General features: G+C 33.7%; 3 protein-coding genes across 4 annotated transcripts in view; 2 read left to right on the forward strand and 1 right to left on the reverse strand.

The window, feature by feature from the left end:
• Positions 1-26,034, forward strand: part of Ggamma30A (guanine nucleotide-binding protein subunit gamma-e) — a 224,381-nt gene that overhangs the window by 57,482 nt on the left and 140,865 nt on the right. The gene's annotated exons all lie outside the window — the stretch shown is intronic.
• LOC148954663 (eukaryotic translation initiation factor 3 subunit B-like) overlaps positions 7,002-26,034 on the reverse strand; it is a 63,334-nt gene continuing 44,301 nt past the window's right edge. Inside the window, exons 6-7 of the mRNA XM_089086454.1 lie at positions 10,914-11,121; positions 7,002-7,148 (exon numbers count right to left, since the gene is read on the reverse strand). Coding sequence (XP_088942580.1) covers positions 7,002-7,148; positions 10,914-11,121 — 355 coding nt within the window. The remainder of the gene's footprint in view (positions 7,149-10,913; positions 11,122-26,034) is intronic.
• Positions 12,787-25,317, forward strand: LOC148954664 (leukocyte elastase inhibitor-like). Its single transcript, XM_089087254.1, has 4 exons — positions 12,787-12,838; positions 18,096-18,397; positions 20,148-20,188; positions 24,090-25,317. Exons 1-4 carry the CDS (start codon positions 12,787-12,789, stop codon positions 25,315-25,317), a joined length of 1,623 nt encoding a protein of 540 aa, XP_088943380.1.

A 26,034-nucleotide genomic window follows, 5' to 3' on the forward strand; every position in this document is an offset into this window, starting at 1 on the left:
GCTACAAATTTAGCTATTGTTGAATATAGTTTTGAAAAAAAAGATATATATTCTTTTAGAAAAGGATAAACCTTGAATATGTGAATTACTACAGTTAAACTTAGTAATATACAAAAAAAACTTGTCTCAAGTTTTTGACAACCCTTGAGCACACGTAGCGCGTAGCGCATAGACGTATTATGATTTCTTTTTGCGCATCATAGCGCATAGAACTGTAATTATATTTGAAAACTCGTGTTACTAAGAAATGAACAATAAACCACTCCCCGGAAAAAAGACTTACCTAGACGGAAGTGGAAAGAACCACTTATTATAAAGGCTTATTAGCCTGAACTTGGGGATATTTCATAACTGCTTTAATGATTATGGGATTGATTATATACGCTTTTAAATATTGGTATTACAGGAAACATCAAACCCCAGAGGGAAGGGTGTAAGAAACCTTGTCTGCACGAAACCATAATCTCTCGCAAAGAAATTAATTAATAAAAAAAAAAAACTTTTATCTGCAATCGCAGACAACGGTTGGCACTACAGTCCATAAATATGAAAGTGCAAGGTACGTTATGTAGTGAAGCGAGTTCTGCGCTATGATAACAGTAATACTATTGATTTTAACTAAATTCGTATTTTGACCTTTTTGCCAATGGAAAAAAAAAGATTTATAAAACATTCTAGTGTTGCCTTTTGAGAAATTTTATTTGAAAAAAAATGCTATGTGTATATTTAAATTACTATAGTGTTTTAAAATAACTTTTAAAACTTTAACCAAATGTATTTTTTGATAAATGTTGTATATAAGTTTTGTTACTTAACAATGCTTGTGTAAGTTTACTACACAATGCTTGTATATATACTATGTTTTTAATTTACTTTAAATTTTAACTAGTGATTTAATGTTATATGTAAATGTTTGACCTCGAGTCAAAGTATTAATAATTTTTTTTTGTAAAATAATCAGCTAAGTATTAAGTTTGAAAAGAATGATCCAGCAAGAAACATAACGTTTCGATTGAAGTGAGATATTACTTTTGGAGTAATTAAAAGAGAGAAAAGTAATGAAAAGAATTAAACTTTTACAAAATTGAGTTTTTCTTTCTACTATATGTGTAAAATGTTAGGCTTTTTATTTATTCTGATGTTAATATTTATTATAGATACATCCTAAGCTAATTTTTTTTGGAAGTCAAATTTTCCATAACATCTTTTTGGATCAATTTCTCAATCGTTTATTTGAGGCATTTTTGGGAAGTATTAAATTTCAAAGACACTTCAAATATACCCTGATATTTTCATCGCATACTCAATCAACTGAAATTTTGGAAACTATAGCAGTAATACAGACTTTACTACAAGTTCGTCAGAAAGTGAGATAAAAACAGAACTTAATTTAGGCCTAGAAAATGCGCTACATAGCCAAAGGGCTTATGTTATTGAAATATGTGAAAAAAAAATATATGTGAAAATTTAAAAATGAAAATATTATATGTAATTTAACCAAGGTATTTCTAAAACGAAAAATAAACGGTATATCAGCCCCGTCGCATAGATAAATGAAATTATTAAGGGGAATTCAATGTAAACTCAAATGATTCATAAACTTGTATAAAATAACTTGAAATCTAATTTTAAGAAAACCATTAATATTATGTTTAAGCCGCTTGGGGTCAAGTAAAACAGAAGATGCATATGAAGAGGGTAAAAGAGTAATCGTCAGTCCTAGAGACAGACAAAAAGAGAAACAAGGATAAATTTCAAATTGAAATCCTTCGACAAAAAAAAAAAAAAAAAAAAAAAAAAAAAAAAAAAAAAAAAAAAGGAACATGGCCAAGATGGGACCAGAAAAAAAACCCAAAGGAAACCCATTTAGGGTAGATGCACAAAATGACCCAAAGATGGCAGCAAAATAGATTTAAACGAAATTAATTTTTTTTAAAAGTATAATATTGAGAATTGGGACAATTCTTCTTTAAATGGGGAGTATTGTGGTATAGCTTTCTAATTTAGTTAATTATTAATTGAGTAAAAATATATTAAGACGCGAAAACAAAGTTTTAAAATACCACTTCTTAAGACAAGGATACAAATCGTGGAATCTATGGGCTTGGAGGGAACTTGTTCAATAACCAATTTCCTGGCTAAATGCGTCAATGTACCGGAAGGACGTGGTTAGGTTTTTCATATATATACCCCGATTTTTGAGACTTAAGGCAGACTTTTTGAATTGCCGGGTGAACCTCTGCCCGTTTGTTTTCTCATTAGAAATACCTTGGACTTTGTCGGATCATTGTAAGTGTCTGTTTCTTATTTATATATTATTGTTGTTTTTGTGACTTGTGGTCTTCTTGGGACAGCCAGTCCCAGTAGACAGAATATATCCGATTATATTATATGTTAAATGAATAAAAGTATTGTATTTTAGACAACCTTTCTACGATCTACTTTTAACTTCTTTTTAAATTTTAAATTTCAAAGCCAGTTCAAATATATCCTGATACTATCATCACTTACTCAATAAACTGAAATTTTGGAAACTATAGCAGTAATACAGACTTTACTACAAGTTCGTCAGAAAGTGAGATAAATCAGAACTTAATTTAGGCCTAGAAAATGTGCTACATAGCCAAATAGCTTCTGTTATTGAAATATGTGAAAAAAAATATATGTGAAAATTTAAAAGTCAATAATATTGTATGAAATTTAACCAAGGCATTTCTAAAACGAAAAATAAACGGTATATCAGCCATGTCACACAGATAAATTAAATTATTAAGGGGAATTAAATTTAAACTCAAATAATTCATAAACTTGTCTAATATAACTTGAAATCTAATTTTAGCAAAACCATTAATATTATATTTAAGCCGCTTGGGGTCAAGAAAAAAAGAATATGCATATTAAGAGGGTAAATGGGTAATCGTCAGTCATATGGAAATAGAAAAAGATAAACAATTATAAATTTAAAATTGTAATCCTTCGACAAAAAAAAAAAAAAAAAAAAAAGGAAACAGGCAAATATGGGCCACGAAAAAAAACCCTACGTAAACCCATTTAGGGTATTTGCAAACAATTACCCAAAGATGGCAGCAAAAAAGATTTAAACGAAATTAAGTTGTTTTAAAAGTAAAATATTGAGAATTGGGACAATTCTTTATTAAATGGGGAGTATTGCGGTAAAGCTTTCTTATTTAGTTAATTATTAATTGAGTAAAAATATATTAAGACGCAAAAACAAAGTTTCAAAATATCACTTTTTAAGATAGGGAAGCAAATCGTGGAATTAGTGGGTTTGGGGGGACCTGGCTCAATAACCAATTTCCTTGATGACAGTGTCAATTTACCAACAGAACGTGGTTATCTGTTTCACATATATACCCCGAGTTTTTAAACTTGAGGCAGAATGATTGACTTGCCGGGAGAACCTACGCCCGTTTTTATCTCATTGGAAACACCTTTTCGTTTGTTGGATCCTTGCAAGTGTCTGTATCTTATTTATATCTTATTGATATTTTCGTGACTTTTGGTCATCTTGGGGTAGAAAGCCACAGTAGATAGAATATATCCGATCATGTATAACAGGTTTAATGAATAAAGGTATTGTATTTTAGACAACCTCTCTACGAACTATTTTTAGCCTCTCGAACATACTCAGTCGGTACGCCTCAGTAGTTCGGTCATAGCCTAAGGCACGCTACCAAAGTTTAATTACCTTAGGGCCAGAGTTTATCTCCCCTATAAAGGGAGAATAAAGGCATCTACGACTATAACCCCAAAATACCACAAATAACGCTTCACAACAATATGACATCATTCTGATCTACTTTGAAACCAGTCATTTAAATTGTACAATTAGTTTACTCTCTTAGAAATATACTTTTTTCTTAGAAATTTACTATATAATTTTCTTAGAAATGCGGCAGACATTATATGATAAAAAAAGTAGGCTTATTATAGGACAAAGACCTACTACAAAAAACGGATCACAGCACAAAGCCGCCCTAGGGCCATACTAACGTTGCCATAACAGCAACAAACAGCTATGTTAGTTGGCTATACTAACGTTGCCATAACCATACTAACGTAGCCATAACAGCAACAAACAGCTATGTTAGTTGGCTATACTAACGTTGCCATAACCAGACTAACATAGCCTTATCAGCAACAAACAGCTATGTTAGTTGGCTATACTAACGTTGCCATAACCATACTAACATAGCCATAACAGCAACAAACAGTTATGTTCGTTGGCTATACAAGCGTTGCCATAACCATACTAACATAGCCATAACAGCAACAAACAGCTATGTTAGTTGGCTATACTAACGTTGCCATAACCATACTAACATAGCCTTAACAGCGATACACATCCATGTTAGTTGGCTATACTTACGTTGAAAGTCACTACTCCTTAGCGCCTTGCAACAAGTAGGCTTGAATCTTAGTTCCCTTAGTTCCCAGAAACGACTTTATCCACTACACTGGACAAAAAACAAAACCGCAAAGGGGCACTGACCAGTGTGTGGTCGAATAAGACCGCATTTACTACTGTTATAAGCTGACTATACGTGGTCGCATCCATTAGAATCGGATTCTTAATCCAAGAATTCTGGCAATGCTTCTATCATGCAAAGCCATTCTCAGTGCAAAAAAAAAAAGAACTAACCTTTTTGAGTGGAACCTAACGAAGAAATTTTTTATGCTTCGTTAGCGTTCACTTCAAAAGGTTGAGCTTTTTTTTTTTAACATTGAGGACGGAATGGCGAAATCCTTGCCAAAATTTCTAGTTTTTGTCTTTTCGTTTCATTTTTTTTTCAACTGGCTGAAAATCACCCCAGTTTTCTTGGTTTCCTAATTACTTCCATTTTTTCGTTTTCTATCAAACATTGAGAATAGCCAGTGTGGTCTTAAAAAGTATTTAATTTAATTAGTTTTCATCTTTGACGTCTTTTAGTTACCCAGATACATTATTATTTCTGGAAGAATCCCTGAATTTTACATCTCCTAGGTGAATCTTTAGGCCAGTAGAAATGTCGAAAGTTTAAATGCATCTGACTGGCTCAACTGTTTAAAATTTTCTGTAAAATGAAGAGATTTTCTTAGTCCCAAGTTTTTTTTTAGTCCCCCAAATTTCACAGATCAAAGCCGTTCTAGTCAAATGGTTAACACGCTAGACTTGAAATCATTTGTCCGTAAGGACAGTGGTTTGAGTTAAGGTTTCTGAGTCAACCCAGGTCTAAATGGGTATCAGGAGGAAGCTGTGGAAGGTGAATAAGATGGGTGTGCGAAAGCACAGTATGGCTGAATCCCAATTCCCCTCTGTGATCCATAGCTGAAGAGCCATGAAACGTAGATCAACACCGCCAGTAGAAACTGTAAGTCCCGTGCCGTATTCTTTTTCTTATTTTTTATCGATTTGTATTTACCATGCTAAATTTCAAAGCCAGAGCATTTCGATTAAGCTATACTCGATTCATGTTTGACAAAACCGCGATGATTCAGCGAGGGTTGAGATGATATCGTGGGAAGCTACTTTTAACAATAATAAAATATGTAATTTAGTTTAGCCTTATAATCAAGTTAATTTGTTGTATCAAAAGTATCTGCCTCGCACTTTTCCTGCGAACGACTTTTAACTATGACAATAAATGTTAAACTTAAAGTAAACCAAAACTTGATCTACACATTTTATCATAGTTAGAACTAGCTTCACAAGAAAACTGCAAGGCATACACTTTTTGCAAGCCTATTCAAATACTTAAGGACAATCAAGGAAGACTAGACCGTTAAAAGATGGAAGATCGGTAAAATTGAAATTAAGCATGTATTTAAAGAGAGCAAAATAGAGAGAGAGAGATATAGATAGAGAGAAAGAGAGAGAGAGAGAGAGAGAGAGAGAGAGAGAGAGAAAGGGAGAGAGAAAAAAGAGAATGAAAGAAAAAGAGAGTAAGAGAAAGAAAAAGAGAGAAAGAGAAAGAAGAAAAAAAGAGAGAGAGAGAGAGAGAGAGAGAGAGAAAGAGAGAGTAAAGAGAAAAGGAGAGAGAAAAAAGAGAAAGAAAAAAAAGAGAGAAAGAGAAAGAAAAAGAGAGAAATCGAAAGAAGAGAGAGAGAGAGAGAGAGAGAGAGAGAGAGAGAGAGAGAGAGAGAGAGAGAGAGAGAGAGAGAGAGAGAGAGAGAGAGAGAGAGAGAGAGAGAGAGAGAGAGAGAGAGAGAGAGAGAGAGAGAGAGAGAGAGAGAGAGAGAGAGAGAGAGAGAGAGAGAGAGAGAGAGAGAGAGAGAGAGAGAGAGAGAGAGAGAAAGGGAGAGAGAAAAAAGAGAAAGAAAGAAAAAGAGAGAGAGAAAGAAGAGAGAGAGAGAAAGAAGAGAGAGAGAGAGAGAGAGAGAGAGAGAGAGAGAGAGAGAGAGAGAGAGAGAGAGAGAGAGAGAGAGAGAGAGAGAGAGAGAGAGAGAGGGTGTGAGAGACGGAGAGAGAAGAGAAAGAGAGAAAAAGAACGAGAAAGAGAGAGAAGAGAGAAAAAGAAAGAGAGAGAGAAGAGAAAGACAGAGAAAGGGAGAGAGAAGACAAAGACAGAGATAGAGAGAAATAAGATAGAGAGAGAAGAGAGAGAGAGAGAGAGAGAGAAATCCCTCATCGGAGTAGGGATTTTGAATGGAAAGTTAATTATTTTTAATTAGAAAAAAACTTACGAGTAATATGCAATTTGACCTCGAGCCCCGTTAAAAACAATAAAGAAACGAAACAAGTCTGATCACAAGGAAAGAAAAGGCGAAAAGAAAACTACGAGATGTCCCCAAGAATGTTTGAAAAGTTCAAAAGAAAGAAATAAGGAAGCTTTTCGAAATTACAGAATAAAGAAGCGAATCCGGAATCAAGATCTTGAGAGAAATAAGATAGAGAGAGAAGAGAGAGAGAGAGAGAGAGAGAGAGAGAGAGAGAGAGAGAGAGAGAGAGAGAGAGAGAGAGAGAGAGAGAGAGAGAGAGAGAGAGAGAGAGGGATAAAATATTACCTTGGCACTTCTATTAAAGTGACTCTGGCGGGTACATCCTTCTCTTCAGCGACCCAATAGGCGAGAGTATTTTCAGATGGTGACCAGCCAAAATCTCGAATATTTGGGACTTTGATTGATTTTAGATCCATCAGTTTAAAAGACTGAAATATAATAATATATAACTTGTCTAATATACTGTTCAAACAAATCCCCTCTTAGCAGAGAGATGCCTTTCCATACAGAGAGATAAACTCAAAGTAAATAATAAAGCTCTCGTCAAAGGGTGAGACCTACTCACCCTTTGGAACAAAATGCATATCTTATGGAAAGAAGAAATAACATCAGAATTTTCTTATGTAAATGTGTAAAGGCAGCATGGACTAAGAGCACCTAATGGTTGAGATTGTTTTACTAGGAAAATAGACATAAATAGAAAAGATAAAGAACTGTAAAATATAACATAATAATCATAATTATGTAAAAAAAATAATTGACAAGTATAGTACTGAGAGATCTAAATTCGCTCCATTTGTGTCAATATCCCAGTGTTGGGATGCACACAAGGATCTTTTTGATAAATTTACTTCTATCCTCTTAATCAAAAGGAATCTTAAATTTTATTTAGTTTAAAATTATCTTTAATTTAGCGTCTACGAAATAAGATATAAGACCGCGCTTGAAGGGACAACTGAATGACTTCGACCACGGGGGAGACCGCGCAAAAGATGGATCGAAAACTTTGACCGACAACGCATTGCCCAACTATCCCGAACTGCACTTGACAGAACAGCATATCAAGCCCTAGTTCATCAAATTCTGGAAGGAGTGGCCCCAAGACGTCCCATGAGGATGTATGGGACTTAAACGAAAAAAATACAATAAATAAGATATAAGTTATTTGTATCTTTTTTTACATTTTTTTTTGTATTTTTTGTTCCTCTGGTTGAAAGTGGCCCTCTCAGCTATTAATTTATATTATAAATTAATAATTAATAGTATATAATATATATATATATATAATATTAATATATATATAATATTAATAATTAATACTTATATGTTATAAGTATTAATTTATATTTAATAGTATTGAAATTTTTGATAATTATTTATGAATCCTGGGCTAGTTGCTACTTTCGTGTTACTGTTGTGTTATTGTATCTTTGGCGTTGTGTTTATCTCTGAACTGTAGTGCTATTTGTTATTTTATCTTTGTCTAGGCAAAGTTTTTCAAGCTTGTCTCCCCTTGGGCCAAGTCAAACATGTATATGTGAATAATAAAATGATTGAACTTGAACTTACAAAAAAAAATGTCTAGTGCACTATTAAAAAAAAATCGTATAATTTTATTGTACAGTATGACTTGAATGCCTAAATAATGGTCTATATTTCTCCCACACAGTCCATTTTTCTCACTTCATTGCGCAATCCGATTTGTTATAATTGGTTTAAAAAACTTTTTTCACAAAACAGGTTTTTGTGTAAAGAGCTCCATTAAACAAAAACTGAGCAAAAATAACGTCAAATAATCCTCCAAGCATAAAACTACCACAAATAACTATAAACAAATAAATGAAACCCAAAAACGAACAGAAATTACAAAAGATGAACCGAGTCAAACTCAAAACGAGCAACAATGAACATCAGTCGGGCTGACAACCCCCATGCCTTCTCAAGACCAGAACATAATTTGCACTATATTGAAAAAAAAACATTTTAAATATTTTTACTTTTTTGCCTTTAATAAATACAAAAATATTAAAACTTTAAGAAATGAATGTCAGTATGTAGATATTAAACTAACGATCCACAATCATTTTTTTTTTTTTTTAATGCGATTATGTTCTGGTCTTGAGAAGGTAGGGGGGTTGTCAGCACTAATAATTACTGAATTTTTCAAAAATACTGAGTCAAATAATTCTCTTAAAATTTTGATTAGAAGTATTTTGGGGAATGATAGGCTTGTGGGGGAGGGGCTGGTTGCCCTCAATTCAATTTTGACTCATAGAAAGGGCACAAAACTTTGACTTCCAATCAAATTAGTCCCATTCGATCCGAAGTTTATACGACCAACCGTTCCATAAAAACCTTGCATGCCCCAAGGCATAACTTACAACCCTTGTCCCTGGGCTCTGAGGGGTTGTGTATATTCTGAAGGCCTTGTTATATGGTCTTTGGACTATTGTGAACAAAATGCTACCTGAATATTTTGATTGAATGCGTTTGGGAAAAAGACGGTGTCAGGGAGAGAGGGGGGGGGCAAATTGCCCTTCATAGCTTTTGACTTTTAAAAGGGAACTAGAACTAAATTTCCAATCAAATGAGCTTCCTCTAAAGTTCATATAACCACTCCTTCCTTATAGACCTTATATACCCCCGGGGCATTACTTACAACCCTTGTCACCAGACTCTTGGGTTTTGTGTCAACCCCAAAGACCTTGTTATGTGATCTTTAGACTGCTTTTGCACAAAAGGCTATCCCAAAATTACTATAGGATGTATTTGTGGAAAGAAGGTCGTGAGGTGGGGGGGGGGGTGCTAGTTACCCTCCGATCACTCTGACTCTTAAAATGAGCACTAAAACTTCTAATTTCAAATCGAACAAGCTCCCTCCAAAGCTAATACGACCATCCTTTCCATACAACTTACAACCTTTGCCCTGAGGGCTGTGGGGGGATTGTCATCCTCAAAGACAACTGGACCTTTCCACTACGTTGAACAAAATAGCTATCTAAAAATTTTGATTGGATGTATTTAGGGAAATGATGGGCGTGGGGGGAATTTTCACCCTCCAATCACTTTTGACTATTAAAAAGGGCACTAGAACTTGCAATTTCCAATGAGGCCCTTTCGAAGTTCCTGCAACAACTCCTTCTGACGGGGTTATCACCCTCAATGACCTAATTTCCAGAACTTTTAACTACGTTGAACAAAATGAATATATCAAAATACAAAGTGCCCTGGTCTAAAACAAAGAAACTAAAAAATAAATGAATAATAAATTGTCCCCACATCACTCTTTACTTAGGCAGCGTTATTGCACTTGCTATGATTCAAAGGGCATTATATGGTCACAAATGCTTATTCAAACTGAAATCCCTTTTAACCATTATGACAACTCAGACTGTGCAATTATGTGAGAAAAAGAGACTATGATGAGGAAAAGACGCCAGGTGCTCACTTTATGGGAATGGGGTTAAGCCACAGTTTGACTAAATTTTTGTGATCATATAATGGCCTCCCATAAAGTGAGCACACAACCTCTTTTCCTAAGCATTGTCTCTCTTTCTCACATAATCGTACAGTGAGTTGTTATAATAGTTAAAAGGGACCTCAATTTGAAAAGAGACTATGCTGAGGAAAAGAATCTATATGCTCATTTTATGGTAGTGGGGTTAAACCACAACTTGACTAAATATTTGTGATCATTCAATCACAATAAAGTGAGAAAATAGACTATGAAAGAAAAATACAGCGAGAGAATCAAAATTTCATTAAATTATAAAAAAAAAGGTACTGTAAAGGCTATAAGCATCTTGACCCGTTCAGATAAAACGAATTAATTCAGGTAAAATATTTCCAATCCAAAATAATTCGGCCGAAAAAATATTTCTCACTTCATAAAATTTTATGAAGTGAGGGTTTTGTTAGCTTGCCAATGTTTTATTAATATTATAGTATCTTAACAAGTTATAGTAAAAAAAAAAAAAAAAAAAAAATCCGATATCACCAAATAATAATAATAAAAAGACAAAGTCAGAGTTTAATCAAACAATCACAGTTAATAGAGGTATCTAGACCAATTATTTGTTTAAAAACAAACTAATTCAGACAAAAATGCTGCCGATTTAATCTATCTTGAGCTAAAATACTTCTGATTTAATCAAATGAAACAAAAAGAATACAAAAAAGTAGAATTTAATTACCGATGTTTCATAAATACTAAGGGTATCTTGACTAATTCGGGCAAAAAATTTGTCATCATGAGACCATTTAAACACTGGCCAATTTAGGCTTCCTGAATCAGCATTGAAAGAACGCTTTCTCTGTCCTGTTAATACATCCCAGATTATGATCGATTGAGGTTCACCTTCCTTCTGATCAGAAAACGCATTTGAAAATGACACCATATACCTAGAAGAAGAAGCAATCAAAAATGAGCCAACACTGAAAGACTAATGGCCTTTTCACTGAAAAACTGGATTGTAAAATCGCAATCCTGAGTAAAGAGTAAGGGTAACTTACAAGAGTAGGAACTGACTGTAGTGTCGAAAAAAAAAACTACCAATGCCATCTATCATTTGGTGACACTTGAAATTTTCTCAATATAACAATAAGAGTAATTAATTGAATTACTGTAAATGATAAAATTAGGTTATTAATAGGCGTCTGATCTCAGTTCCTGGCAGAAATTTTTTTTATAAAGCCTGAAGAAAATGAAAAGTACTACCAAACGCTAGATGGCGTTGAGTTTTTTTTTACAATAGCGCCACTTCCCACTCTTATATTACCCATACTTTTTGATTTGGATCGTAAATTTACCGTTCCACTGGTAATCCAGATTATGGAAATTCTACTTAGCTGACTATCGGGATTGTAAGTTTATGATCTAGATCGTGAATTCGACAACTGCGCGCGAAAACAAGATTGTGGATTGTTGATTTTGCCCAGTCGTGAGTTGGGCTTATAAACTTTGCTGTTCCGTATGTTGCTATTCGACAATCCAATTTTATAAGCTTCCTTGTTCCACTGATAACTGCCGATCTTATTTTAAGAAATCGGTTTGCTAGTAGGAAACGCTTTAAATAGTCGTTCAGTCAAATTTAACTACAAAACTAGAAGACTCGAAACACTGAAAAGGTCATGACTGGAAGACTTATAAACCTTAGCAGAAGAAGAAGAACGTAAAGCAGTTTGTTAATATTATATTTGTTTAAGTCAAAAATTTCGTGGAAGTTGAACTACAATACAAAGTAAACAACAAATAGAAGCGTTAAAAAGGCAATATTATAATAACACAAATAACAAACTTTAAAAGGTAAAATGAAATATTAGTCATGCTTTTCATCACCGAAGTAATAAGCCTCGACTGCCATTATTTTTGCTGTTTACTATATGTCCCGTTTCTGTCTCCTTTTTTTTTATGTTTTTAGCATGTCCCAGCTTTTTTTCAAGTCCAAGAATACGGGAGTATGGAATTGTACTTACTTTCCACTAAAATTTCCCTAAAAACTCATTGCCTTCTCCCCCCTCCAATTTTTTTGGGGGGTTTCCCACAACAACAGCAAAACTCAGCTTCCCGCTCTAAATAGACAACAATTTTTAAATCAGGCGATTTTTTCCCATGTACTAGCATATTTTTAAAAGTAATAACTTAGTATTGCAACTCCATATATTGCAAATATGGGTAGGGGAGGCCCTTCTTAGCAGAATATGTCCAATAATATTGTAGAATTATCTAACTTTGCGTTATTTCGTTCACTGAGATACTAGAAAAGGCAGACCACAGGATCAAAACTGCTAAAAATACAGTTTTTCAAAAGGCATACATTTTCTCCCTCCGTGTATTCCCGGTCATAGAGCCTTGGGGGGGGAGAAGTCATATGATGTTGAACATGCTGTTATTGTTTACTAATTGTTTGTACACTATATATGAATAAATATCAATGTACCTTGAGCCTGGTGGGACACCTGTATCCTTCAAATTAGAATTACAAGACGTAGGTTCCACAAGGCAGGATTTTTATTTAATACACAATGACATATGTAGGTTACATAAATCAAGAGTATGACTAGTCAATGAATAGAGCCTTCTGGGACTCCTCTATCCTTCAAATTAGAATTACAAGACGTAGGTTCCACAATGAAGGGTTTTTACCTAATACACAAGGAATTATGTAGGTCACCTGAATCAAGAATCAGAAAAATCGGGGTTGCAGCGGCAGCTAACAACCTAGTAAGAGACGACCATGTCCCTTAGTAAAAACTACAATAACCCAAAACTCCTAAAAATAGAATCAGATCCAAACAAGAAGTACACTATTAGAACCGTCTTGTCCAAAACCCCTAAATAGGAAGCTTATCACCTCTTGGCTTGAACATCAAGGAAAAAATATTGGCTTGAGAATCAAGAAAAGTGGCTTCAACCACGATATTCTGCATATATGGCAACTTTTTTTTTGTTCTCCTCAGATAGCTTTATACTGGAACATTGTAGGGGACTGTTTAACCGCTCATTTTAAAAGGAAATTGATATGATAAAAAACCTTTCGTAATTAAAAAACTTAATTTATAAAAAATGATCATTTTGTACGAAAAACTGCATTTTTCATGTACAATATTGATCAATGACGTCATAATCGTAGGCTGTAGCCAAGTCGTCTTTTACTTTTTGTATTAAGAAAACGCCATGGGCTTTTTTCAGATTGTAATTTCACAGTATCTAGTAAAAGGCGATGAAAATGCAATAATGTTTTTAGGGTTTTTCCACGTTGCAGCGGTAGTTATATTATAAAACGAACTACAGCATAGTAACTAAAATATTTAAATAAATAATCTGGGTTGCAGCGGTAGCTAGCTACCTAGTAGGGGACGATCCCGTCCTATATAAAAAATAACCACCCATAACTCCTAAAACTAGTGTGACATCAAAAATATATACGGGTTTAAGCAGTAGCTAGCAACCTAGGAAGAGACGATCACGTTCAATGTTAAGAAATATAATAACTCTTAAGAATAGTCAGGTCAAAACAAAAAGTACACCATTAGAACCGCCTTGTCCGAAACCCCATTATAGCAAACTTTCTTTCCCTTGGCTTGAACAGCAAGGGAAACATATTGGTTTGAAAATCAAGAAAAGTGGCAGCAACTACATCATTCTGCCTGAACAATATCTTCTGTTTTTCCTTTCTTTTTTCTTTTCCACAGATAGCTTGGCACTGGAACATCGCAGAATTGTTCAATGGCTCATTTTAAAGGAAATTATTGGGGTTAAAAACCTTTTGTAATTAAAACAAAATATTTAAAAAATAGAATAGATTTTTTTACGAAAAACTGCATATTTCATGATAAAGATTGATCAATGACCTCATAATCGTAGGTTGTAGCCAGGTCGTCTCTTACTATTCCAATTCAGAAAAAACCATATGCTTTTTCCTGTTTACAATTTCACATCAAACAAAGAACAGATCAGGCCGATAACAGATCAGATCAGACCGAGAATTACATAGAGGAAAAAAATACAAATTCTGACTCTATATATCAGTTTTAAATGCAACAGCTTTGAATTTTTGTACATTTAATTTCCTTGTTTCAATGGTAAGCTCTGGGATTTTAAGAAAAAAAAAACCTAGGAACTTTCATTTATAATTTCAATGCTATTAAATCAATATGATGTCTTAGAATTATCAGTCTATATGATATTGGTTTTATTTGAGGTGAAATCTTAGAATTGCTCCATAAAATGGCAGAATAAACTACTTTTGCATGGCACAGTTGGTGGGTCAGGACAGTGGTATGATGTCATATTTAGGTAATTAAACGTAATAGATACCAAAAATGCAGTTTTTCTAAAAACTCGTATCTTTTTCCAACCTAATTACTTTGGTAATCGAAAACGGGTACTAGAACTTTGGATTTCTTTTTGAATGATCCCTCTCCTGATCTTCTAGGACCATTGGTTCGGTACGTTCTCTCTTGGGGAAAAAACAACATAAAAAAATTTGATCTTTTTTCTTAAAAAAAAAAAACATCAAAATTCCTCGTTTTATAGACAAGTGCTTGAAACCTCTATAGTATGGTAGCCTGACATGCTGCAACTGATGGGTTGATATTTATTTACAATATCTGACGTTTTGGAGGTGTTTCCCCCTCTTTTTTTTAAATAAGGCAAATTTTCTCAGACTCATAGTTTTCATGGACTATATTAAAGTTATTGAATTTTTTATATACGAAATCAGCATAAATATACATTTCCTTTGATTTATCTAATTTTTTCAAACTTCCGTTTTAGAGTTTCGGCCACTATTTGGCCAAATCGCTCGTGATAGCGATCGATCTATGTAAGAGGGATGGAAAGAGGGTGGGGAATGTAAACCTCAGAATTGGGGTCTTCAACCATGGAGATTTTGATGGTAACCTTTTCCTTTTTCCCAGCCTTTCCAAAAAGTAAAATATGCACATAAACATTAAATTTCAACGCAATTTTAAACTGAGCTAATCTAGGTAGGCCTATGGCACGAAGTATTGCTATTTTTGGTGCCATATAGCAGTTTATGACGATTTTATATACATTTCACGCCGGTGTAGATGGTTTAGACTAAGGAAAGTGTTATATGCACCTTACGACGGTATAGACAACAAGGTAACTTTGACATCAAAGTTTTATTCCCACTCGATGCGACTTTAAATGGTCTTTTCAACTACAAATCTACAAAAAACACGCTTAAATGATCACCAGTTTTAAAATGAGACTGTGAATATCTCTCTTTGATGTTGCGTAGGTTCTAAATCCAGTGTTGGCAATACAAGGGGAGGAGTGCTACATAAAGGATCGATACTGTAAGTTGGAATTTTGTGAGCATCATTGGTATTATGGTTTTATTGATGGCTGAATTACAACCTAAAAGAAATCAACCCCGGGTAGCCTTGAACCACCAGCCACTTGCACTATGATATCATTAATTATATTTGTAAAATTAACAATATGACACATACATTAGAACCCCCTTGTCCGAAACCCCTATATAGGGAACTTTCTGGCCCTTGGCTTGAACAGCAAGGGAAATATATTGGCTTGAAAATCAAGAAAAGTGGCAGCTACTACAGCATTCTGCCTAAACGGCATCTTTTTTTCTCTTTTTTTTCCTTTTCCACAAATACCTTGGCACTGGAACATCGTGGAGAGTTGTTCAATGGCTCATATTAAAGGAAATAACTAGATCTAGTGCTTTTTGTAATTAAAAGAAATATTCACAAAATAGAATCAATTTTTCCACTAAAAACTGCATTTTTATGGTCAATCTTGATGAATGTCAGCTATCATAACCACTAGGTAGCGCACGTATGCTTACGATTGTACCGTCGTAGTTAAGATTACAATATTTATATTATGACAAAGCAAAGGTAGTTCATTTGCTTGAATAGTGAAGGAAACCCATTGGCTTGAAAAACAAGACCAGTTGCTTGAACTACGGTATTCTGCATCGAGAGCATCTTTTTATTCCTTTTTTTACATTAAAGAACGAACTGCTAGTAACGAGCCCATAGTAACTGAAGTAACTAGAACTAGAACGAGCATAGTAACTAGTAACTAGAACGAGCCCATAGTAACTGAAGTATTAAAAGGAATCATTATATATACGGGTTGCAGCGGTAGCTGGCAACCTAGTAAGAGACGATCACGTCCAATGTGCTAAGAAATATAATAACCTATAGCTCCTAACAATAGTCAGATCAAAACAAAAAATACACCATTAGAACCTCCTTGTCAGAAACCCCTACATAGGAAACTTATTGTCCCTTGGCTTGAACAACAAGCAAATATATTGGCTTGAAAATAAAAAAAATGGCAGCTACTACAATATTCTGCCTAAATGGCATTTTTGGTTTGTTTTTTTTTTTCGTTTTTTTCCTCCTCAGCTAGCTGGGCACTGGAAAATCATAGCTTTATAATAGCTCATTTTAAAAGACATTACTACATCTAATGCCTATTGTAATTAAAAATAAAATAGTTTTTAAAATAGGATCAATTTTGACAAAAAACTGCATTACAGTCAAGAGCGAATTCTTGCCCATAGTAACTGAAATACAAGCACCTTCAGAGGTAATATGAGCACCTTCATAGGTTGGTGAAATGAAACCTCACCAAAGATGACGATGTTTTTGATATGATGGTTCATTCTATCCCAAAAATAAATATCTACTCCCCACCCAAGTTTTAAATAAAGGTCGCTAATTTTAGAATGGCATTTTTGAACTGTCGCGGGTTACTAAATATCTTTGATTGAATATCCCTGTTTATTTCTCATCATAATATACATATCTTCGCCTCTTGTGAAATGTTTTCAAGTGATTTGACAGAGTCTTTTATTAATGTACAGGATTATACTTTTTTTTCATAAGAATCGGATTAATAAAAAACAGGGACATTAAATCAACAATTCAGTCAGATCTGGTGAGTGAATTTGATTACCTATATCTTGAAATGGCGTTTGAATTTTGGGCAGTTAAAATAGATGTAAATGGTATGAAAATTTTGTGTTGTGCTTTTTACCGGCCTCCAAGTTCTCCTGCTTCAAAATTCATGGAACTTCTTGATGATTTTGTGCTTATTGCTTCGAAAAAGTATCCAAAAATAGTTATCATGGGTGACTTTAATATTGATTTATATAATTCTAATAATTCAAGTGGTAATTTCCATGGAATCTCTTCTGACGGGGCTGACTTGTTAAAGGTTTGCCTGTCCGGTGGTCTCTTACCAGCTTATGGAGTCCAAACAAGAATAACGGAAGATTCTGCTTCCCTTTATTGATAATTTGTTTCCGAATCTGGAACTGAAGTCTAGTGACGTGGTTATTGAACATTTTTCAGACCATTTGATGCGTGTGACCAACTTTCACTTGATTACAGAGTTTAATAGGCCTACTAAAAGAAAAATGAGAGTGACTAACAGAAACTCCGTAAGTAAACTTAAAGTATTGCTTTCTTCAAGATTTTTCTTCTTGTTTAGAGTCTTCGGACCCTGATTTTCCTGCTGAATTTTTGTGAATCAGTTTAAACGTTGTTTCAATAATACTTTCCCTCTCCGCCAAATATCAAGAAGAAATAGTATAAAGCCGATTAAGCCTTGGATATCTCCTGGATTGCTGGTATCAATAAAAGATAAGAATCTGTTATATAAGGCATACTTAATGCATCCATCTGAAGTTAAATTAGATGAATTTCGCAGATACAAAAATTATTTACCAAAAATTCTAAGATCAGCACAAAAAGTCATTACTTCGCCGAAGCATTTGTTGAAGTAGAAGGGTCCCCCAAGAAGACATAGGAAATAATTAATAAGTGCTTAGGAAAGCATAAGACCCATGATCTTCCTGATGAATTAATAGCTGAGGATGGAACTAAACTTGCTACAGGGAAAGTAGAAGTTGTCAATGCATTAAATATACACTTTACAAAAATTGGCGAGGAAACCGCGTCAACTGCTGGAAACAACCTGGCCCGTTATCTGGATAATGAAACTGGAGAGGACTTTCAATCATATCTACCCCCGTCTCACAATAGCTCCATTTTTCCTACTCCTGTAACCCCAGATGAACTTTCACTTACAACAAACCTTTTAAAGAATGGATCGTCGGAAGGGATTGATGGGTCATCTACTAATCTGATTAAGTGCATAACACAAAATATTGTAATCCCGCTTTCCCATGTGTTCAACCTCTGTTTTAAAACCAAAAGATTTCCTTCTTGTTTGAAGTCTGCAAGAATTATCTCTTTGTATAAAGGAGGTGACCCGAAGAACTCAACAAACTATCGGCCGACTTCAATCCTGTCTACATTTGGGAAGTTGCTCGAAAAGTGCCTATAACCGTAGTCAGCTTTTCAATAAAATCTAAATTTTTTAGTCCGATGCAATTTGGGTTCCGGAAGTCTCACTCTACTGAGCATGCTATTATGGCAATGACTCAGCTTGTTCATGAAGCCCTCGACAAACGTGATATTCCTGCTACAATTTTTATTGACATTAAAAAGGCATTTGATACGATTTCCCATAAAATATTGCATACTAAACTTGATAACTGCGGCATAAGAGGCCCAGTTAATGACTTAGTAATGTCATACCTAAAAAACCGAAATCAGTATGTTGAAGGAGACGATATTTTTTCCTCATCAGTATCTCAATCTCAGTGAGTTGGAGTCCCACAAGGCTCTATTTTGGATCCACTCCTATTTCTTATCTATGTTAAAGATATCAGTAATAGAGTCAAAGATATTGGCCTTAACACATTATACGTCGATGACACGGCATGCGAAATTAGCAGCCACAACTCTAAATATTTGAAGTTCATAATGAAATCAACAGTGAAAAAGCTTATCTTATGGTTTTCGTGAAAAAAACAGTCCATGAATTGTGCTAAGACAAAATTTATCATCTTATCTCGTACTGGGAAAACAGCAACGGAAATTATGATGATTAATATTCAAAGCCTACCCATTGAAATTGATAGAGTTGATTATATTTAATACCTCGGAATCATGCCGGGTTCAACTTAATCCTTTTAAAGTCATGCAATTTATCTTCGAATAAAACTGGCACGAAATATTGGAATGATGAATCATCTGGAATTTGTCCTGCTATTTTTTGTCCTGAATTCTCTTTGTCATTCTCTAGTGCATTCATATATAAATTACTGTCCCATTATTTTTTTGAATACTTTTAAAACTCATATTCTTCCTCTTCAGAGGCAACAAAATAAAGCTCTGGGTCTATTGAAAATTTTCTTGTCTAGCCTGTTTTCTTATCCTTGTAAATTGTCAACAAAAAGTATGTATCAAATTTTAAATATCCTTCCACTGGAACTTTTCCCTTCTTCCCATTCTGTTCTTTATATGATTAAACACATTCAAGGTGTTTTGCCTGAGTATTTTTATTTGCATAATAAATTTTTTCAGGATGATAATCAGGTTTTGCATGCATATTGGACACGTGGCAGTTCTGTAGTCCGTCAAGCTTTAATAAAATCCAAAAGGTCCCGTTTTTCACCGAGGCATAGTATTATATATAATTTGAATAAATTTCATAGTTTTGTAGATTTGAATAAATCGTTGGTTAATAATAAAATTAGATTAATGAATCACTTAATCAGTAATTATTAATTTGATTTATTTTCTGGGGTGGATGCTCCTCATTTCACTTTATTTATTTGGTTATTTTGATTTTATTCGGATTTTGTTTGTTGTTACCATACGGAGAGTTGAAGAGCAATCGTTTTATTCCAGTATCTGGAGATAGTATTATCTATTTATTGTTGAGTGTATATAAACCCACACACGAGTTATTCTCACTGTGAGTCATTAATTTGATAGTTTTGTCAAAACGTTTTTTATTGATTAATAAAGAACTTGAACTTGAACGAATTCTTGCCCATAGTAACTGAAATACAAGCACCTTCAGAGGTAATATAGAGCACCTTCATAGGTTGTTAAATTGAAACCTCACCAAAGCGCATTAGATTATAGGACCACACATTACAAGGCGATCATTCGAAGAACAAACCATTGCATATATTAAAGTTATATAAGGGTCAGATTAAAGAACGCATTTTATATAAGGGTTAGATTAAAGAACGAACTATTGAGCATAGTAAATGATTAGTTTTCTAGTGAAGATATGGGTTGCAGTGGTAGCTAGCAACTTAGTAAGATTCATGGTGAAGTTTGAAATAAAAAATTAAAATTAATTCTTAGACACCGTAAATAATTTGTAGTTTAGATTAAATCCGGATTGCAGCAGTAGCTAGCAACCTAGTAAGAGACGATCACGCCCCATAGTAAAAACTAAACTAACCCATAACTCCTGAAAAAAGATTCAGATCAAAACAAGAAGTACACTGTTAGAACCAACTTGTCCATAACTTCTATATTGCAGACTTACCGTCCCTTGCCTTGAATAACAAGAAAAATATATTGGCTAAAAATTCAAGAAAATTGACTTTAACCACGATATTCTCCATATACGACATCTTTTTTTCTTTCCGTTTGATTTTCCCCCTCAGCTAGCTGGGAACTGAAATATCATAGAAAGCTGTATAATGGCTTATTTTAAAGGAAATTGTTACATCTAGTCACTTTTGTAATTAAAAATAAAATACTTTTTAAAGTAGAATCAATTTTGTCAAAAAACTGCATTTCTGATGTATTTTCATATTGCAGTCTTTTCAAAGATATTTGATTTTTTACATTAAAAGACGATCATTGGAATAACAAACCATTGCATACATTGGACTTAGTTAGCCACTTGATTGTTTGAGGTTCGTCTCTGACTCTTTCAAAGAAGAAAAAGCCGTAGTCTTTTTCTTGTTTGTTAAATAAATCTCGTAAAGCGTTATCACAGGCAGCGTAATAGCGCTGCCTAAGTAAAGAACGATGTTCTTTACGATAGCTAAGATATTTCAGAAGGGATATGTAATGGGACCCGTCTTATTGCTACTGAATTATGTAACAACATAATTAAGGCAAATATAATTACTGGGGAAAAATCAGGAATAGAAGTTCACATATCCCGAGTAAGAGTAAACTCTAGTAAAGGTAAACTTGAATGTACTATTCAACGACATCAATTTCCAATTCGACCTGCATTTGCCATGACTATACATAAGTTGCAAGGGCAAACTTTTGAATTTGTTGGCGCCGACCTTGAGAGTACTCCAGATTTTAATCATGGAATGTTATACATTGCATTTTCTCGTGAGCAAAAAAAAAGGAAACAAAAAAAGATGCCGTATGTGTAGAATAACGTGGCTTCAGCTATTTTTCTTGATTTTCAAGCCAGTATATTTTCCTTGTTGTTCAAGCCAAAGGGCGTTGAATTTACTATATAGAGCTTTCCGACAAGGCAGTTCTAGTAGTGGTCTTCTTGTTTTGATCTGACTCTACTTTTAGGAGTTATGGGTTAGTTTAGTTTTTACCATGGGGCGCGATCGTCTCTTACTAGGTTGCTAGCTACCGCTGCAACCCGGATTCAATATGAATAGTCTTGTAGTACTTTATCAGTCAAAAGCAAATACCAAATTTGTTTAACCCGATTAAATGGCGTAATGAGTCACTTTAAGCGAAAGAAAAACCAAATTAATTTTAAAATTTTCAGGTATTTTTCTGGTTTGAATTAAAAAATTAAAATTATTGCTCAGATATCATAAATATTTTTGCAGTTTGCAGTTAAATAAAATTATTTTATTTAAAATTTTTAGGAATTATTCTAGTTTCAGTTAACCAATAATTTTTTTATTGAAACCCCCCCAAAATTACTGCATTTTACATAATAATAGATAATTATATAAAAAAAAACCGTATTGACGAACACCATTTATGATTTCTGAAATTTATGACATTTTCACACTTATATGGAAAATTTTAAGATTTTCATGCATGGAGGAGTTTACATTGAACTGCTTAAAGAACGAAAAACTGGAAATTGCAAAAATATTTGTTTATAATTTAACAAGGGATTACAACATTTCAGAAGCCTTTTGTATTTTATTTGGTTCTAACTACTCGACGTGTGGGTCTTTTTATTATACTTTTTAGAAACCCGGATTAAAAACATCTTGAAAAGCTCCACCTGAGTGCCAACTACATTTCAGGTAAGTGGCCCGGATGTGCAATGTTTGTTCTTGTTGATTGTAATGAGCTGAAACTGGAAAATTTTTACAGGGCATTTGAATTAAGTAATACTCTTAATTTCACAACTACAAAAGGAGGAACATAATTTGACATAATCACTACACATATGACCAAATATTACAAAATTTTCACAGACGGACCGCCCCTGGGTGGCAGTAACCATTTCTCACTTGAGCTAAATCTGTTGAACAGCATAAAAATAACGTACACGACGGAGGAGACAACCAACCGACCAATCACTGATACAGGATTGTTCGAGTTTGGGAAGTGGATAACTTTAGAAAGTTGGAGATGTATTGAATGCCAGCACAGCCGATTCAAAAGTAGAATTTTTTTAAGACTTCTGAATTGTTGCAATACCTTGTTAAATTATATACAATAATTTTTGCGATTTCCAGTTTTTCGTTTTTTGAGCAGTTCAATATTAAACTTCTCCATGCATGAAAATCTTAAATTTTTTCGGTTTAAGTTTGAAAATGTCATTGTAATACTGATGTTAAAAAAATTAAGCTTGATTTAACTGCAATTTTTGATGGTTGCAAAAATATCCTGTTTTTAAGAGTTGAATAAAATCATTATCCGTGAGAAATTATCTCTGCTGAATTTTTTTTAAAACAAGATCAAAAACAGGTCATAGAAGTGACTTGGTTCGCTCATTTTTTTTTGTTCGCTCATTTTTTTCTTAATCAAACAGTTCGTGGTAACGAACTTAATAGTAAGAGCGACTCGTCTCAATAAAACTCAAAAAAAGAATTTTGATACCAATGATACATCAAAAGAATCGAATTTTAATGCTGATTTTAAATGTGTAGGTTTCATCAAGTTTAGTTATAATTTAGTTATACCCATCAAAAGTTATGAGCCCGAAAAAATTTGTCTTATTTTCGAAAAAAGGGAAACAGCCCCTAAAAGTCATAGAATCTTAATGATTATCACACGATCAGATTCAGCATATCAGAGAACCTTACTGTAGAGGTTTCAAGCTCTTATCTACAAAAACGGGGAATTTTTTATTTTTTGTCAGAAGAAAGATAACGGGTGCGTGTTTATTTGTTTTATCTTTTTACCAAGGGTGATTGTATCGACCCAGTAGTCATAGAATGTTGTAAGAGGGCTCATTCAAACGGAAATTAAAAGTTCTAGTGCCTTTTTTTTTATCAAAAAACTATTTTTTTGAAATATTACTTTTTGCAAAAACTGCATTTTTGATATTTTTTCATACTACAGTCTTTTCAAAGATATTTGATTTTTGAAGCAATTAAACAGTTCGTGGTAATGAACTGTACAGCAAGAGCGATTCGTTTCAATAGTAACCGAAACTCTAAAGAACGTAATTTTGATACCAATAGATACATCAAAAGAATCGAATTTTTATGATGATTTTAAATATGTAATGACCATATATGACTTAATGATTGAAAAAAAATGATTACGTAAAAATTGAAAAAAAATCAATTTTTTTTAAATTTTAGTTTTAGTTCAGAATTGATAAAGTTATAAACTGCAAAAACATTTTTGGCATCTGAGCAATAATTGTAATCTTGTAATTTAAACTGGAAAAATACCTGAAAATTTAAAAATTAGTTTGATTTTTTGGTAGGTTTTTGATACTTCATACGCTACTTAAGAAAATACTGTTATATAATTCATAAAACAATGAAAATATTGAATAAAATATTAAAAATCAAAGATGATTTTAGTTGTCCAGAACGTGAGCAGAATGTCGTAAGCAAGAAAGATGTTACCGCTGACATTGCTTCTTCGATTGTTAGCGATTACAGTAGATCCAGCAAGACATCTGATACATCAAGCAGAATTGGCAGAGTACAATTCGCAATTGATCTTTATGGGGAGGTACGAAATGAAATTGGGTTAAATAGAAATATCATCATTTCACCATATAGCATAACCACAATATTAGCTATGGTGTTTGCCGGTGCTAAAGGTAAAACTAAACAACAGTTATATGAATCTCTGCATTTAGCTAGCAAAAGTGTTAAGGATGTCCTCAAAAGCCTCCATGATGAGGAAAATTATCTTATAGGCGAAAAAACAAATAAGTTAAAAATTGGTAATAGATGTTATGTTGAAAAAATTAAGATTCTGGATTCGTTTTCTATTCTTGTTGAAAAATATTTTAGGGCGGCATTTATAAACGGCATTGAAAGGACTGCTATTAACAAATGGGTGGAAAAGCTGACAGAGGGTTTAATCAAAGAACCAATCAAGGAAGGCTGGTTAGGCCCCGATTGCTGTCTAGTCCTTGTCAACGCCATATATTTTAAGGGGATGTGGAAATATCCATTCAATCCCACCAACACGCATAAGGATATATTCCATGTTTCAAAAGGCAAAAAAATATATACAAACTTAATGAGTGGTGAAATAAAGTGTAAAGTTGGAGAAAATAAAGATCTTGATGTTAAAATTCTTCAGATGTTCTATAAGGATTGTCAATTAGCAATGCTAATCATTATGCCTAATAAAATTGATGGATTAGAAGGTTTTGAAAAAAAAATTAAACAAAACCCTTTGGATATTTTGAAATTGACACAAATGGTTGATAAAATTCACTTAGAAAAATGTCAAGTGTCATTACCAAAGTTTAAAATTAAATTGGAAAAATTGAAAGACCTATCGCCTATAATGAAGAAAATGGGCATATCTGATCTTTTTAGCCCAAGAGCTGATCTAAGCGGTATATCTAAAAGAAAACCGTTGTATGCTTCAAATATGTTACACGAGGCGGTAATTGACGTCAGTGAAGAAGGAACAGAAGCAGCAGCGGTTACAATACTGGTAATGAGTAAATGTTCTAGTAGTAGACCTCCGTCATTTATTGTAAATAAGCCTTTTATGTTTATGATCCGCCATATTAATTCAGGGTGTATTCTTTTTATCGGCAGTCTGTGTAGACCAGATTTGTAGCTAAATCAAAGTTTAAGGAAATTCCTCCAGTGGGAGAAATATTCAGAGAAAGTGGAGAGAAAGAGGTAGAGAGAAGAGAACCCTCACACACATATAAGAATAAAGCTGAAAATCACAAGTCAGAGTTATCGTAAGACCAGTAGCTTCTAGAAAAGGACCCATTGACAAAAGAAGGGAACTCTCGAGGACTTTTAAGGTACCGTGTAAATAGTGGCGACATCACTTTAAAACAGCATTTGGAAAGCTCAAATGCAGATGCTACTTATATAAGGTAAAAAACAGGAACGAATTAATAAAATGTTGCCCCAAGATGCCCAAGCCATAGAGATTCTTAAAGAAATTCTTGCACGAGTTCATTCTGCCAAGTTCTACAGTCTGGTTGTTGATGAAACAACGGATGTGTCACAAAAATCACTAATGAGTATTGCCCTTTCCTACAATTGACATTGCACAAGACGTGAAGATTTCGTTAGTTTTTTATACCGACAGGAAAAATGTTACTCGGACAGCATTGGAAACTTCGAACCGACAATGGATTTCCCCTCCCAATCGGTTTGTGAATCTGCAATCGGTTTGTGAATTGGGTTGAAAATCAAGAAGTGGCTGGAACAATAATGCTCTGCTTATACGACATCTTTTTTTTTCTTTTTCTCCTCAGATAGCTTGGCACTGGGACATCGTAGAGAGCTATTTAACGGCTCATTTTAAAGAAATTAA

The sequence above is a fragment of the Artemia sp. Qi Xiang Cuo genome, chromosome 3 (assembly GCF_049724085.1).
Source record: "Artemia sp. Qi Xiang Cuo chromosome 3, ASM4972408v1, whole genome shotgun sequence".
Taxonomy (NCBI): Eukaryota; Metazoa; Arthropoda; class Branchiopoda; order Anostraca; family Artemiidae; genus Artemia; species Artemia sp. Qi Xiang Cuo.

Bases quoted from the DNA above. Each gene is read 5' to 3' on its own strand.
- LOC148954664 (XM_089087254.1), top strand. From the start codon at position 12,787: ATGAATAGAGCCTTCTGGGACTCCTCTATCCTTCAAATTAGAATTACA. The intron at 18,398-20,147 runs GTAATCCCGCTT...AGTAACTGAAAT, and splicing joins AGTGCATAACACAAAATATT to ACAAGCACCTTCAGAGGTAA. The intron at 20,189-24,089 runs GTTAAATTGAAA...AGATGATTTTAG, and splicing joins ATAGAGCACCTTCATAGGTT to TTGTCCAGAACGTGAGCAGA.